Below are 17,818 nucleotides of genomic sequence, written 5' to 3' on the forward strand. Positions count from 1 at the left end.
AATGGAGGGGAAACTATACTGCACCTAATGTGGGGGAAACTATATGGCACCTAATGTGGGGGGAACTATACTGACAACCTAATGTGGAGGAAACTATACTGACAACCTAATGTGGGGGAAGTATACTGACAACCTAATGTGGGGGGACTAATACTGACAACCTAATGTAGGGGGACTTACATTGATAACCTAATGTGGGGGGACTTATACTGACAACCTAATGTGGGAAGACTTATACTGACAACCTAATGTGGGGGGACTTATACTGATAACCTAATGTGGGGGGACTTATACTTATACTGACAACCTAATGATTTATACTAACAACCTAATGTTGGGGAACTATACTGCCAAGCTAATGTGAGGGAACTACACTGCCAACCTAATGTGGGGGGACTTATACTGCCAGCCTAATGTGGGGGAACTGTGCTGCCAATCTAATGTGAGGGAACTACAACCTAATGTGGGGGAACTATACTTCCTACCTAATGTGGGTGAACTACAGTCTAATGTGGGGGAACTGTGCTGCCAATCTAATGTGAGGGAACTACAACCTAATGTGGGGGAACTATACTTCCTACCTAATGTGGGCGAACTACAGCCTAATGTGGTGGAACTATACTGCCTACCTAATGTGGGGGAAATACAGCCTAATGGGGGGAACTATACTGACTACCTAATGTGGGGGAACTATGCTACCAACCTAATGTAGGGGAACTATGCTGCCAACCTAATGTGAGGGGACCTATACTGCCAACCTAATGTGGGGAAACTAAAACCTAATGTGGGGAACTATACTGCCAACCTTTATTTTCCTGTATATGGGGATTTATGAGGGTCATTTTTTGCGCTGTGTTTTGTAGTTTTTATCGGTATCATTTTTGTTTTAATGGGACTTTTCAATTGCTTTTTAGATATTTTTTTATGGTATTTGAAGTGACAAAAAATGTGCAAATCTGGTTAGTGCACTATTATGACTTTTGGGGCCCCACTTCTGATTTTGCCCAGGGCCACGCTAGGCCTAAAACCGGACCTGCCTAATGGCAGTGGGAAAGAAGCCTCAGGGTACGTTCACACGAGCCAATTTTCGTAGCGTATTCCGCCGCTGAAGGACCTCTGTATTCTGCCTTTACATGTGCCTGCTCGGAGCGGCAATACGCCGCTACGTGCAAACAAACTGAAACGTTGTGCGAGTCGCCACGCATGCGCGGTGTGCCCGCACACGTCGCGGCCGCTCCCCCTGCTCAATGAGCCAGGCGGAGAGCTTCCGCGATATGCAAGTATACTGCGCATGCGTGTGGTGACTCGCACATCGCAGTGTGTCTGCTTGTAGCGGCGTATTGCCCCTCCGAGTAGGCACATGTAAAGGCAGAATACAGAGGTCCTTCAGCGGCGGATCCGCAGCGTAATACACTGCGAAAATCTGCTCGTCTGTACGTACCCTTAGACTGTGAACGCCCAGCATATTCATAAGAAAAATCTCTTGACAAACTGTTGCTTATGCATATGTACAGTATGTGTATATGTTTTTGGTAAATAATATCTATAATGCCAATTATATTAAGTATATTTGTCTTCTTGACTAATGCAGAGAGCAAAGTATTAGAACGGAGCAATTTTGAAAAGATTCTTTCTATCTGGAAGTTGAAATTGAGGCCTCCTCCTTCCATTGTATCTAACCTGAAGACAAAATTAAATTCTGTGGATATACAAACTTTACTGGATAAAATGGCACTTAGGTTTGAGTCACTGTGGACTACACCAGAACAAGCTCCATTGTTCATTAATTCTCCAAAATACAAAGTCAAACAAAATCGTCTCTCTCAATTTTTATATAATATTTCAACATATCTGCAGAATCAGGAACTTCATGAACAAGAGGCTGAAAGTTGGGACGGGCTAGTAAATCAGTTTCTCCAGGTTCCAGCCGAGAGGTCTTCAGCACTTCCCATTATTAAGCTTCAGGATTTTCTTGTCTCATTGAGAGGAAGCCAAAACTGGAGCTTTCTCCTAAGATTCATACAGAACATTTTCAGATCGATTAGCAGCAGGCAGAACACTGTTCAGCTTTTAGGCCAAAACTGGGAGATGCTCAGCGGGCTGCTGGATACCTTGTTTCAAGCATTCCTAAGTGGTACCTTAACTCAGTCCAGCACAACACTTCAAGGGGTTTTATGTTCCATTATGGGTCAGCGGAACTGTGGTATTCTACCTGAGTTTATGAGACTACTGTTACCATTTGAGGCCAATAACTGGAGGCCAGTAGTGAATGTACAGACTGGGAGTTCTGTTAGACCACATGGAAATTATTTTAGGCCTTTTAGCTTGTTGTCTGAATCCTTAAGAGACAAAAATTCCAACTCCAGTAGACCGAGTCCTGGATCAGCACAAGAAGAAGTACAAAATGTCCTGGAAATATTATATCGTTCTAGAGAAAAGGAAAAGGGAACCAAAGTTTCTGACTCAGACAGTACTACAGAGGATGCTGTTTGGGGAGTATTAGAAGACCTGCGCTACAGTCTCATGAAAAAGATGGAGAGGTCTGTATATGACAACTTGAATAGGAAGGTTTCCCGCATGGCAGGAACATTGATGCATAGGGTGTCCTCAGTAATTGGAATACCTCACGCTGATCAGGATGGAAGATGCTCAGTAGGTGAGAATCTACACATCATAATCATTGATATTGCTGTGTATCAAACTCAGATGCTTACAGATATTTCTCTTCATTTCACAGGAAACCTACAACAGTTACTTTTGTGGTAAGTTTAAGACTGTTTGTACATACAACAGAGATTTTTGGCAAAGTTATTCAGTGTGCTCCTCAAGACAGATATAGTGTATTGTAAATGACAGTACTGTGGAGCTATCAGCTTATGTTCCTCTATTGATCTGTTGAAGCAGCAGAGGACCATAACCTAACGTGGTGTCTTATAATAAGCATGGAGTCCAGATTAAAGTTGATGACTCTTATTATTGGCTTTTAATGTGGTGTCTGTCTTGGACAATCCATACTTTCTACACAGGGTTTTTGACAGTAAGTAGTTCACACAGTGTCCCTCTGCTTGGAACCCTAGCTCTCAGCTGTAATCTGTTGACAGTAAGTATACAGTTTTCCTACAGCACCGCCACATGGGAAATTAAGAATTGCACAGTACCCAACATCAAATTTGTAGGTTATCTATGTAACGCAGGACAGGTCCTCCAGATCAACGCACTCTATGTAACTGCTGTCAACTTTGACCAAGGGATAAGGATCCAAACATAGGATCTGAACACATATATGAACCCATTTGCATTTGAAAATAAGTCTCCGGACAACTCAGAATTTTCTAATATATAAAAATAGGTTTTCTATACTAGACAATCTCTTTAACATAAAGTTAAAAAAAAGGAAAAATAAAATAAACTTAAATATAAAAAAAGTAGAGGATAGTTTGAATATTGTTTCCCTTCTGTAAGTTCCTTAAGTTTTTCGTTTTAATGCTAGTTATATGGGAACTTTACTAAAGGAAGGAATAAATAAATACCTGTATTTCTTTTTCCATAGGGGCATAAAACACAATATTACTTGGAATACCCAAACCCTTGGATTTACATCAACAAGTTTCCCATCAACTCCTCCGATCCTGACATGTAGCAAGCCTGCTGTGAAAATAATGGAGGCAACTCATAATATTACAAAGAGGTCCTCAACTGATTTTTGGGAAGAGCCCCAGCCTTATACTGAAGTATTAGAGGCTGTATGCAATGACACAATCCCAGGCCTGCCCGGTATCTCCAACTTCACAGTTTTTCTGTATTGTCATGTGTATAATGCCACAGGATACTCAGTAGACACATCATACAATCTACAGGCCGCCTGCTCAGATGCAGCTTGGTACTTATCATCCATGGAAGAAGACTCTTTTTGGGTATGGGTGTGCAGGGAATATTTCCCTCTTGAATTTAATATTACTGTTTGCAAAAACTCATCATTTCAGATGCACAACCAGGAATCAAGATTAATGACCGATCTATGCACCAATGTTTCCAATACCTCTGAGGCCACCAGGGAACTGAGGAACAACATCCGGTGTTCAGATATGTGGCAAGGAATTTCCATGAACCCCAAGGCTTTGAAAACATGTCTGTTTGATAACAAAACGATCATGATGGAGAAGCTATGTAGTAATGATTCATTGTCCGGCATGTCGGAAGACAGTAGGACGTGGCTGTCCAGACTTTGTAATAGACAGACAGTAAAAACTTATATAACTAGCTCCACATGCAATTACAAGACATGGGAAAGCAAAACTTTCAGCAATGCTACTTTGGTGGAAGAATGTAAGGGGGTAAATATTCAAGATTTTATAGATCTTGTGTGCAGAAACGCTTCTCTGTATTTTGCCCTGAAATCGGTTCATCCCTGGATTGTGGATCAGTGTTGGAAAAACACTTCATTACATGGCAGATGTTTCCTTCAGAGACTTGCAGATGTTCTTCCATTGTCATCGAGCTTTGATTCCTCACAACTATGCAGAAATCCTATATCTTACATAATAGGCCTGGTTTCTCAGCTCTCCCAGTGTGACAGTGAATCCTATGGCTGGGCTGTAAATGTGCAGTATCTTCTGAAGGTGCTGGATTTTCTCTTCTCTCTCTCAGACTCTGATCAGATAGGTAAGGAAACAAGGGATAGACTAGGAGAGGCCATTCTCCTCTCTAGCCTCCTGGATAATACCTCTTTCTGGACTTCTTTCAAGATGAATTCTTCAATAAGCATCCTGCACACTGTTGAATTGTATCTAGAAAAAGAAAGCAGTGAATCAGACAAGGAGGATCTCCTTAGCTGTTTTAGTGTGAGTTTTCTTTTTTTGGCATTGAAATAATTGTTTTTATATGTTTTGATGTCTAACAAGTGAGCATTTTCTTATGGGGGCATTTATAATTGTCTTTAAAGGGGTATTCCAGCCAAATACATCTTATACCCTATCCAAAAGATAGGGGATAAGATGTCTGATCGCTGGGGGCCTGCTGTTTTGACCACCCGCGATCTCAGTGCAGCACCCGCATTATTTGCGGGGCTGCGTTTCCAGTCTTGGAAACCTCTTTGTTTCTGTGACTGGAAACGTGACGTCACTCCCTCTCGTGATGTCACACCATCCCCCTCCATACATGTCCCGCCCCCTCCCATAGACATGAATGGAGGGGAAGGTTTCTGAGACTGGAGACGCAGCCCAGCACAGAATGCAGGTGCTGCAGGGAGATCGCGGGGGGGTTGGAGCACTTTTTGCTGTAAGCAAAAAGCAACAATTGATCTTGCAAAAGTCAATTTCAGTTTTCACTTTGCAGGGGTAACGGATTTATCAAGTGCGAAACCCCTCCAAAACCCCTCCAAAACTGAGCAAAAATACACCAGCCCACACCTGGCTTACAAAACTGCCTTTAGACAGCACTTGTAAAAAGTTGCAACTGTGACTTTACATAAAAAAAAGTCACAGAGAAGAGGATGGATAATATGAAGTGGTATTCTGAAGGGATTTATTGTTCTTTGCTTAAGTGCGCCAAATTTATCAACCCCCCTGTGATAGTATGATAAATATGTTGCAAGTAAGCAAAACCAAAGCAAAAATAAATGACTTCAAAACTCACTTTCCAAAGACAACAATGATAAATCTCCCCCATGATGTTTTATAAAAGTCTTTTTCCTTTTATCAATAAAGTAAGGCTGCGTCTTGAAAAAGTATAAGTATTTTAATGGATTTATTTTTGCTTGACAGCCTGTGCTATGGGACCTCATCCAGAAGGAGGAAAATGCTAATGCTTTTGAAATTCTACTCCAGGTATTGTCTATTTGCATATCTTGAGTGTAACCATTTTGTTTATGTACATATTCAACCTTTAGTTAAATGGTATAAATACACATTTGTGCATATGTCATATCATTTGTTCTTAATATGAAATGAAAGCTTACCTTAGATGTGGCTTTAATTTATAGTGGACACAGATGTACGGTGGGAATTACTCAATACATATTAGAACTGCTGAACTTACAATGGAATTTAACCCCTTAAGGACTGAGCCCTTTTTCACCTTAAGGACTCAGCCATTTTTTTGCAATTCTGACCACTGTCACTTTAAACATTAATAACTCTGGAATGCTTTTAGTTATCAATCTGATTCCGAGATTGTTTTTTCGTGACATATTCTACTTTAACATAGTGGTAAAATTTGTTGGTAACTTGCATCCTTTCTTGGTGAAAAATCCCAAAATTTGATGAAAAATTTGAAAATTTATCATTTTTCTGACTTTGAAGCTCTCTGCTTGTAAGGAAAATGGATATTCAAAATATTTTTTTTTTATTCACATATACAATATGTCTACTTTATGTTTGCATCATAAAATTGACTTGTTTTTACTTTTGGAAGACACCAGAGGGCTTCAAAGTTCAGCAGCAATTTTCCAATTTTTCACAAAATTTTGAAACTTGCTTTTTTTCAGGGACCAGTTCAGGTTTGAAGTGGATTTGAAGGGTCTTCATATTAGAAATACCCCATAAAAGACCCCATTATAAAAACTGCACCCCCCAAAGTATTCAAAATGACATTCAGTCAGTGTTTTAACCCTTTAGGTGTTTCACAGGAATAGCAGCAAAGTGAAGGTGAAAATTCACAATCTTCATTTTTTACACTCGCATGTTTTTGTAGACCCAATTTTTGAATTTTTGCAAGGGGTAAAAGGGAGAAAATTTTTACTTGTATTTGAAACCCAATTTTTCTCGAGTAAGCACATATCTCATATGTCTATGTAAAGTGTTCAGCGGGCGCAGTAGAGGGCTCAGAAGGGAAGGAGCGACAAATGGTTTTTGGGGGGCATGTCACATTTAGGAAGCCCCTATGGTGCCAGAACAGCAAAAAAAACCACATGGCATACCATTTTGGAAACTAGACCCCTCGGGGAACATAAAAAGGGGTAAAGTGAACCTTAATACCCTACAGGTGAGTCACGACTTTTGCATATGTAAAAAAAAAAAAAACATTTTTCCCTAAAATGCTTGGTTTCCCAAAAGTTTTACATTTTTAAAAAGGGTAATAGCAGAAAATACCCCCCAAAATTTGAAGCCCAATTTCTCCCGATTCAGAAAACACCCCATATGGGGGTGAAAAGTGCTCTGCTGGCGCACTTCAGGTCTCAGAAGAGAAGGAGTCACATTTGGCTTTTTTGAAGGAAATTTTGCTCTGGGGGCATGCCGCATTTAGGAAGCCCCTATGGTGCCAGGATAGCAAAAAAAAAACCACACGGCATACCATTTTGGAAACTAGACCCCTTGGGAAACGTAACAAGGGGTAAAGTGAACCTTAATACCCCACAGGGGTTTCACAACTTTTGCATATGTAAAAAAAAAAAATAATTTACCTAAAATGCTTGGTTTCCCAAAAAATTTTAATTTTTAAAAAGGGTTAAAGCAGAAAATACCCCCCAAAATTTTAAGCCCAATTTCTCCCGATTCAGAAAACACCCCATATGGGCATGAAAAGTGCTCTGCTGGCGCACTACAGGTCTCAGAAGAGAAGGCGTCACATTTGGCTTTTTGAATGGGGGCATGCCGCATTTAGGAAGCCCCCATGGTGCCAGAACAGCAAAAAAAAAAAACACATGGCATACCATTTTGGAAACTAGACCCCTCGGGGAACGTAACAAGGGGTTAAGTGAACCTTAATACCCCACAGGTGTTTCACGACTTTTGCATATGTAAAAAAAAATTTTTTTTTTACCTAAAATGCCTCTTTTCCCAAAAATTTTACATTTTTAAAAAGGGTAAAAGCAGAAAATACCCCCCAAAATTTGTAACACAATTTCTCCCGAGTACGGCGATACCCCATATGTGGCCCTAAACTGTTGCCTTGAAATACGACAGGGCTCCAAAGTGAGAGCGCCATGCGCATTTGAGGCCTAAATTAGGGACTTGCATAGGGGTGGACATAGGGGTATTCTACGCCAGTGATTCCCAAACAGGGTGCCTCCAGCTGTTGTAAAACTCCCAGCATGCCTAGACAGTCCGTGGCTATCTGGCAATACTGGGAGTAGTTGTTTTGCAACAGCTGGAGGCTCCGTTTTGGAAAAAGTGGCGTACCAGACGTTTTTCATTTTTATTGGGGAGGGGGGCTGTGTAGGGGTATGTGTATATGTAGTGTTTTTTACTTTTTATTTTATTGTGTGTTAGTGTAGTGTAGTGTTTTTAGGGTACAGTCGCACGGGCGGGGGTTCACAGTAGTTTCTCGCTGGCAGTTTGAGCTGCGGCAGAAAATTTGCTGCAGCTCAAACTTGCAGCCGGATACTTACTGTAATCCTCCGCCCATGTGAGTGTACCCTGTACGTTCACATTTGGGGGGGGGGGGGAGAAACATCCAGCTGTTGCAAAACTACAACTCCCAGCATGTACGGTCTATCAGTGCATGCTGGGAGTTGTAGTTTTGCAACAGCTGGAGGCACACTGGTTGTGAAACACCGAGTTTGGTAACAAACTCAGTGTTTTGCAACCAGTGTGCCTTCAGCTGTTGCAAAAGCTACAACCCCCAGCATGTACGGACAGCGGAAGGGCATGCTGGGTCTTGTAGTTATGCAACAGCTGGAGGCATACTACTTTGGCTGGGGATGCTGGGGACTGTAGTTATGCAACAGCTGGAGACACACTGGTTTGCTACATAACTCAGTGTGCCTACAGCTGTTGCAAAACTACAACTCCCAGCAGTCACCGACAGCCAACGGGCATGCTGGGAGTTGTAGTTATGCAACCAGCAGATGCACTACTACAACTCCCAGCATGCACTTTAGCTGTTTGTGCAAGCTGGGAGTTGTAGTTACACAACAGCTGAAGGTACACTTTTCCATTGAAAAAATGTGCCTCCAGCTGTTGCAAAACTACAAGTCCCAGCATGCCCATAAGGGCATGCTGGGAGTTGTGGTGGTCTGCCTCCTGCTGTTGCATAACTACAGCTCCCAGCATGCCCTTTTTGAATGCTGGAAGCTGTTGCTAAGCAACAGCAGGAGGCTGTCACTCACCTCCAACGATCCAGCCGCACAGGTCAGTCCCTCGTCGTCGCCGCCGCGGCCGTCGCTCCTGGGGCCCCGATCCCAACATTGACGCCGGGGATCGGGGTCCCCAGCACCTTGGGTGCACGTCCCGCTCACGTCCTCCGGAAGAGGGGCAGAGCGGGTGCGGGAGTGACACCCGCAGCAGGCGCCCTGATTGATCGGCCGGGAATCCGGCCGACGAATCAGGGCGATCTTGAGGTGGCACCAGTGCCACCTCACCCCTGCAGGCTCTGGCTGTTCGGGGCCGTCGGAGACAGCCTGTAATTCCGGGTCACCGGGTCACTGGAGACCCAATTGACCCGGAATCTGCCACAGATCGCTGGACTGAATTGTCCAGCGATCTGCGGCCATCGCCGACATGGGGGGGCATTATGACCCCCCTGGGCGATATGCCCCGATGTCTGCTGAACGATTTCAGCAGGCATCGGGCACCGGCTCCCCTCCAGCTAGCGGCGGGGGACGGGGATTTGACAGGACGTACTCAAACGTCCTGAGTCCTTAAGGACTCGGAAAAGGGGCCGTTTGAGTACGTCCTGCGTCCTTAAGGGGTTAAAGGGGTACTCCACTGGGAAAAATTTTTTTTTATCAACTGGTGCCAGAAAGTTAAACATCTTTGTAAATTACTTCTATTTAAAAATCTTTATCCTTCAAGCACTTATCAGCTGCTGTATACTACAGAGGAAGTTCTTTTCTTTTTGAATTTCTTCTCTGTCTGACCACAGTGCTCTCTGCTGACACTTCCTGTCCATGACAGGAACTGTCCAGAGTAGGAGCAAATTCCCATAGCAAACCTATCCTGCTCTGGACAGTCCCTGACATGGACAGAGGTGTCAGCAGAGAGCACTGTGGTCAGACAGAAAGGAAATTCAAAAAGAAAAGAACTTCCTGTGGAGTATACAGGAGCTGATAAGTACTGGAAGGGTTAAGATTTTTAAATAGGAGTAATTTACAAATCTGTTTAACCGTCTGGCACCAGTTGATTTGAAAAAATGTTTTTCCTGTGGAGTACCCCTTTAGCATGTTCTGCCAAGGTGTTCATTTTATTACGGCAAAAATAGCACTACATACAGTGTCATCTTTCTAATCAAATACGACAGTATCTGTCGAAAGGTACCCCTACACATTCGATGAAAGTGGATTAAAAACAGATGGATTTTAGCCAAAAATGTAGAACAACGAGTGATTGCTTAAAGGAGTACTCCGGCCCCCAACAATCTCCAGAATGGGACTCTGGCGTTCTCATCTACCGGTAGACAGCACGCCCTCTATTAATTTCATATGGGAGCTCTGATGATGCTAGCAAGCTGTACTCAGTATTTTCCGAGTACTGGTGATCGCGAGGGAACCCCAGCGGTCGGATAGGGGATAAGTATATTTTTGACGGAGATCTCCTTTAAGCTATTGTCCTTGATCATGCTTAAACAACTACAAGTATTGCCAAGTGAAACAATAGTTCAATAAGTCTGCGAGTAGAATTCCGCGCAGTGAATATTACCAGCAGCATGAATGGGTCTTCTTCGAGACCCGTTCACACTGAGGAATTCCAGCAGCGGACCATTTCGTTGCTGAAATTGTTCCGCGCAAACAAGGAACATGTTCATTCTTTGTGCAGAAGTCCGTGAGCACTTCATAGCCGTCAATGGTGATGGCGCAGTGCTGCGCAGTCCTATCGCCAAAGTATCTTCGGCGGCGGCTGCCAGACGGAAATTCCGCTCGTGGAATTCTGCAAGCGGAGATTCTGCAGTGTGAACGTACCCTTAGAAGCAATACACATATCATTTAATAAGGCACGGCATGATTGAAACCTGTGGTCTCAAACTGTGACCCTCTAGATGTTGCAAAACTTGCAACATCTGGAGGGCCACACTTTGAGACCACTGGTTTAAACGTATGAGATACTAAATTCGAGGCCTATAGAGGTTCTGTAAAGGTCCTATGCACTATTCTTCTAGTATCATAGATGTTTGAAATGACTTAAAGGGGTATACCGGGCAAAAACATTTTATCCCCTATCCAAAGGATAGGAGATAAGATGAAATTACTTAAAGGGGTATACTGGGCAAATTTTTTTTATCCCCTATCCAAAGGATAGGAGATAAAATGTCTGATCGCGGTGGGCCTGCTGCTGGGACCCTTCCCCCCGCGATCTCCCTGCAGCACCCGCATTCTATGCGGGAGCTGCGTCTCCAGTTTCGGAAACCTCCGGTTTCCGGGACTGGGGACGTCACGCCACGTCCCCTCCATTCATGTCTTTGAAAGTGGGTGTGACGGAACCTCCCATAGACATAAATGGAGGGGGCGTGGCGTGATGCCACGTCCCCAGTCCCGGAAACCCGGAGGCTTCTGAAACTGGAGATGCAGCTCCTGCATAGAATGCGGGTGCGGCAGGGAGATCATGGGGGGTCCCAGCGGTGGGCCCACCACAATCAGACATCTTTGGATAGGGGATAAAAAGTTTTTGCCCGCAAAACCCCTTTAAAACTAGCACATCAATAAGGAATTTGCTAGAAAGTCAAAGGAGAGATAAACTATAATATAATAATTTGTGATAATATGTGATCTACTATATATATATCCACCCTAGCAGAGGGCTATGAACCTATATTAAATAATCTATGGCACACTTTTATGGCAGGAATATCTGCAAATGCCAAGGGAAGGTTTCCAGAAGGTGCTGTTATCGGCAGAAAATAATGCAGTTGAACGCTTTATTTCACTGATGCATCGATCATGGCCAAAAATTCAGGTGAGTGAATCTCCCATAGCTGGTAAGTATTACTGAGTATAAGATGAATTTACTCAAGACTATGACGGATCTTTTTTGATATCTTAGATATAATTTAAGTACAATATTCTGGCTCCCAGTGGTCTGGTACAGAATTCAAGTTGCATATTTAACTGGGATAATCCGATTTGCCTGAACATTTAAATGGGCACTGTCAGATACAAAAACTTTTTATATGTTGTACATCTTGGCAAAACATTAACCTTTCTAATATACTTCATAAGAAAATTTTATTTCCTTTTTATAGAAATCATAGCTTATAAAATCATGACTTTGTCCAAGCTGAAGCACAGGCACGGACAAAGTCCAGTAAGTGAGGGTGGGCAAGCACTCCTCTGTGTCTGATAGGACAGGAGAGAGCACAGAGGAGTGCTATCAGACAGGAGAGAGCACAGAGAAGTACTGTCAGACAGGAGGGAGCACAGAGGAGTACTATCAGACAGGAGAGAGCACAGAGAAGTACTATCAGACAGGAGAGAGCACAGAGGAGTACTATCAGACAGGAGAGAGCACAGAGAAGTACTGTCAGACAGGAGGGAGCACAGAGGAGTACTATCAGACAGGAGAGAGCACAGAGAAGTACTATCAGACAGGAGAGAGCACAGAGGAGTACTATCAGACAGGAGAGAGCACAAAGGAGTACTATCAGACAGGAGAGAGCACAGAGAAGTACTATCAGACAGGAGGGAGCGCAGAGGAGTGCTATCAGACAGGAGAGGGCACAGAGGAGTACTATCAGACAAAAGAGATCACAGAGGAGTGCTATCAGACAGGAGAGAGCACAGAGGAGTGTGTGGGTCCATGGGGTGTTTCAGTGAGTGGTGGGGTCGAATGGTATTAACCCCTGGGGCAAGATGTTGTTAACCCCTAGTGTTCGTGACGCCAGGGTGTGGTTGTTTGGTGTAGGGCACTGCCGACAACCAACCCAAAAACGGCATGTGATGAATGAGAGTCCAAAGCAGGGATTTGTTGTAATTTGAACTTTTACTTGGAGAAGGCATAAAGCAGTCTTAACAAACAGCCAACTTCCACAGAGGTGACCGGGACACAGGGAACCTCCCAGGCTTGCTTGGACTCCTAGTTATTAGAATGCTGATGCAGGCCACTGTACTACTGTTATCACTTTGTAGGGACAGTAGGGACTTGACTTGTGCTCACAGATTTGATGTGGCTGCAGGTTTATAGGCCATGGCCTAGATATGCTGGACTTGTACTGGACTTGTGCTTGCTTTTAGGTCCAGGAACTAAAAGAGCGAGAATAGAGACTACAGCCCCTTATATCAGCCCCTTAAGCTCATTGGTAGCCGGTTGCCTGTGGTTACCTGTGCACATGGAACTCTTGGTATATCATGTGATCACACATCACATGACTCATCACATGGCCTTAGGTGGGTACTATACAGGGTAAATATCCTAACAACCTTCATATACAGTTTACATTCACTGTACAATGCTTATAATAAATGTACATACCTTATATACAACAGAATGCAATATAATAACATAATGACTTAGAGGGGAGCCCTGCAGGAGAGCCCTTTGGACCTGAGGGATTCTACCTGAGGGGACTTAAGGACTGTACAGAACTGTGTTCTGTACCGGGACACCACAAACCCCCTTACTTAATAAAAGTCGCCCCCCGACGTCTGTCCCCCTAGGGAGAGGAGCAAAATGGCCACTGGGCCATATGCAGTCCTGAAGCATTACATACAACGTCCAATTCCAGGCTAATAAAAAAAATATATATAAAAACTGATGAAGTGTTGATATGTCTCTGTATATAATGTCCATACATGCTCTGCAAATCTGAGGAACAGGATAACTGTTGGACTTGCTTGAGATAAGACTCACTTGAGATAAGGTAATGAATCCTTATGAACCTATGACTATAACAATATTGTAACGCTGAGCGCTCCGGGTCCCGCTCCTTCCCTGGAGCGCTTGCAGCGTTCTGCTCTGGCTTGCAGCGCCCTGGTCAGACTCGCTGATCGGGAGCGCTGCTCTGTGTCATCCGGCGGGGATGGAATCCACGCGGCAGGACGTGCCTGCCCGTGGGTCGTACCCCGATCACCTCACCTGCCCCGTCCTCCTGCTCAGTATCGGCACGCGTGGCCCCGCTCTCTAGAGCGCACACGCACCGGGTCTCTCGGATTTAAAGGGCCAGTGCACCATTAATTGGTGCCTGGTCCAATCAGTTCCCAAGCACTCCCCACACATAAAACCCACTTCCCCTTCCTGTCCTTGCCGGATCTTGTTGCCCTAGTGCCCTGAGAAAGCGTTCTGTGTGTTCCCATGCCTGTGTATCCAGACCCTTGCTGTTGCCCCTGACTACAAACCTTTGACCTCTTGCTACGTCCGACCTTGCCTTCGCCTTGTCCTTGTGTACTACGCCTATCTCAGCTGTTAGTGAGGTCGAGTCGCTATCCGGGGATACGACCTGGGAGTTACCGCCGCACCAAGTCCATCCCACCTTGCGGCGGGCTCTGGTGAAATTTTTCAATGTTTTGCAAAGATGTACAACATATAAAAAGTTTTTGAATCTGACAGTGCCCATTTAAGCTCCTTATACAGTTTTATACTAATGGTAAAGAAAGTGAGGTAGGCACTGCTACAAAATGCTATATCTGATACACTAACAGCTATGTAAAATTAGTACGCAGGGAGAAAAATAACTTTTCAGACAGTGCAGGGGTGCGCAATTTAAATAAATATAAATGTAGCAACAATTTAGCAAAAAAAAAAAAAATTTGGTACTCACCCCTTATTCAATGTCTAAATTTTATTCTTGATCCATTAAAACATGCCCTATGGTATGCTCTTCTTTTTTCTTTCTTTAAGTTACATGTTATTTAATATAGGTAACAGAGGTACCAACAGCGATGTAATTGTATCTGTTCTATGTACTGTATGTATCACAGTCTTGAAGCTGATGTACTTTATATGAAACTCAAATAAAAACTATAAAAAAAAAAACATGCCCTATTGTAGAGAGGCAGTGGTCAGTGTGAGCTGGCTAAAAGGTAGACGACTTTCGCAGTAACCTGCTTAACCTGCTGTCTTTAACCTGATTCATGTAACTACAGAGCACCGGTTTAACCAAGCACTAAAACAAAAAGGTGGGGAAAAGCAGTACAAATACAAAATAGGTGAAGAAACAGGAGATTATATGTGAACAAATAAAAAAAAAAAATTTTAAAAAGGACAAAAACGCATCCTAATGTAAATCTGATAGTTTTTTCTTGAATTTGGCGCCCATATTGTGTCACACGCTTTCAGCGCCAGAATTTGCGACAAAAAAAAAATGTATTAACTCTCCATTTTACCCACAAAACCCACAAAAAGGGTGTGGCCTCCAGGGAAAGGGATGTGGCTGATGAAAAAGGGGCATGTCCAACATATTTACTAATGTTCTCACATGAAATGTGGTTGATTTGAGCTCTGGAAAACCTGACAGCTCAGATCATGGGTAAAAAAAAGCAAAACATAGGAAAAATTAGTGAAAGGGGTACTCCGGTGACAAACTTTTATTAGTTTTTTTTTTTTTTTTTTTTTTTTAAATCAACTGGTGCCAGAAAGTTAAACAGATTTGTAAATTACTTCTATTAAAAAAATCTTAATCCTTCCTGTACTTATTAGCTGCTGAATTCTACAGTGGAAATTCTTTTCTTTTTGAAACACAGAACTGTCTGCTGACATTACGAGCACAGTGCTCTCTACTGACATCTCTGTCCATTTTAGGAACTGTCCAGAACAGCATATGTTTGCTATGGGGATTTCCTTTTACCCTGGACAGTTCCTAAAAATGGACAGAGATGTCAGCAGAGAGCACTGTGCTCGTGATTCAGCAGACAGCGCTGTGTTACAAACGGAAAAGAATTTCCACTGTAGTATTCAGCAGCTAATAAGTACAGGAAGGATTACGATTTTTTAATAGAAGTAATTTACAAATTTGTTTAACTTTCTGGCACCAGTTGATTTAAAAAAAAAAAAAGGTTTTCACCGGAGTACCCCTTTAATACAGTGGAAAAATACCTGTCGGGAATCAAAACCCACAAAGAAAAGTACACTCCACTCTTAGTAAGTCAGGGCCATTAAGTTCATTGTGATCGTTTAGACCGAGCTAAGAGCCCCAGTCCGTGTGATCCAGGCAGCTTCTTTTCTGTTTAGAGTTTTTTGTTCTCTCTGTTGTAGCCCGATTCCACACCTCCTATTCCTGTTAAGGTAAGGGCACTAGAGTCACTGCTATTAAAAGCTCCTATTACACCTATTTTGCATTAGGATTCAGGGTAACATTCTTTTCTATAATGTCCCAATTTTAAAAAAAATGACTGAATTTAAAAAAAAGAGAACAAAAGTCAGTTCTAGGAATTCTTCCCACTTTATCCAAAATTTTGTTTAGAAGTTTTTCTAGACAGCCTCTGAGCATAAACTGTCCTTTATGACAGAATACTTTTTTCAAGTAAACTATCATCATAATTTTAAAACACCTAAAGTATTTTATATTCCCATCTCTCTAGAAGACTAGTCCTGATGAAAAGGGGTTGGAGACCTTAACTTCAATGTTTATTCAGAAATTTCCACTCTTAACGCCTCAGATCTTTGTGGACCTTTCCCAGTTCATTCCTTTCATGTCCATATCTGACATTGTGAGCTTTCCGATAACTCTTTTGGCCAACCAGAGCGTGTAAGTAAAAGACAAAATTATTTTTGTTGTATTATCATATGTTGATCAATATGTAGCGGATTCTTAATATTATTATAGTGTATTTATAAGTAAAAACAATGCTGCATAAGATGAACTATTTTCTATTCTGCTGTAGTCATTCTTCCCATTAAGTCATTGACCTAGAATTGTTGGCCTCGTCCCACCTTTGCATATTATGGTGGATGCCATATAAATGAGAAAGTTGGAATCCATGGGGATTGTCTGACTTTTCTGTAAATTTGTTTGGGGGCCTTAGATGTTACGCTTTCTCTTCATGGTGACTGCCCTTTTGTTGTTCCATTTTGTTCTCCTCATTTATTGGATTTTATAAGGGCCATCAGAACAGTGATGCTTCGTAACCAACAGCAACAATTCCTTCTCATTGGCTTTTAAAGGGGTTATCCAGGAATCAAAAAACAGCTTGTTTCTTTTAAAAACGGTTCCCCGTCTTTCTCTAGGTTGGGTGTTGTTCTGCAGCTCAGTTCCATTGAAGTGAATGGAGCCAAGTTGTAATCACACCCAATCTGGAGACACACAGGAAGTGGTTTTTGAAAAATATAAGCTTTATTTTTCGATTTCTGGATAACCCCTTTAATATCACAAAAACACCCCAACATCTGTGGTTTTAAAGTCTTTCCATGTAAAGAAATCCTGGCACAACAACGTCTGCTATAAAGTGTTTCTTTATTCAGGCAAAGTGATGCATATACAAAAGCAGCACACGTTCCGTCCACTACAGCCTTTTTCAACTGCATGGCAACATAATGAACACGGACACTATTTTAAGCGCCTGCCCACTATAGTACAGGACAACATACTTGTATTATACAGAAGCTTCTACTGTATGTAGATTGTGCTGAAAAGTAATCATTTGTTCTAGATTAGATGCAATAAAAATCCACAGTCAAGAAATGAAGGTTACTCAGAAGCGTGCTTTTGCTAAACATTTCCTACAAGCTGACATTTTTGGTGAAGTCCCATCGTGGCCACCGCACTTTCTGAGGTCTATTCAACCGCTTCTTCCATTCCTGCCATATTGCCACTTTGTGCAGCTCAGCTCTGATCAGGTTTGTGCTTTTTTATTTATAATATACACATGGCAATGGGGGAGATGTATCAAAACCTGTCCAGAGGAAAAGTTGCTGGGTTGCCCATAGCAACCAATCAGATTGCTTCCTTCATTTTTTTTAAAAGGCCTCTGAAAAATGAAAGAAGCGATCTGATTGGTTGCTATGGGCAATGCAGCAAC

The 17,818-nt window shown here is 42.6% G+C and overlaps 1 protein-coding gene across 9 annotated transcripts in view; it reads left to right on the forward strand.

Moving 5' to 3' along the window:
* Positions 1 to 17,818, forward strand: part of STRC (stereocilin) — a 133,432-nt gene that overhangs the window by 40,941 nt on the left and 74,673 nt on the right. For 8 of the 9 annotated variants that reach the window (XM_056572090.1, XM_056572083.1, XM_056572088.1 and 5 more), the window contains 7 exons: positions 1,592 to 2,656; positions 2,738 to 2,762; positions 3,551 to 4,841; positions 5,763 to 5,825; positions 11,715 to 11,825; positions 16,382 to 16,548; positions 17,450 to 17,636. In XM_056572090.1, the coding sequence (XP_056428065.1) occupies positions 1,592 to 2,656; positions 2,738 to 2,762; positions 3,551 to 4,841; positions 5,763 to 5,825; positions 11,715 to 11,825; positions 16,382 to 16,548; positions 17,450 to 17,636 (2,909 nt within the window). The remainder of the gene's footprint in view (positions 1 to 1,591; positions 2,657 to 2,737; positions 2,763 to 3,550; positions 4,842 to 5,762; positions 5,826 to 11,714; positions 11,826 to 16,381; positions 16,549 to 17,449; positions 17,637 to 17,818) is intronic. The other variant, XM_056572086.1, reaches the window with a different exon arrangement.

This window comes from Hyla sarda, chromosome 4 (genome assembly GCF_029499605.1).
Source record: "Hyla sarda isolate aHylSar1 chromosome 4, aHylSar1.hap1, whole genome shotgun sequence".
NCBI lineage: Eukaryota > Metazoa > Chordata > Amphibia > Anura > Hylidae > Hyla > Hyla sarda.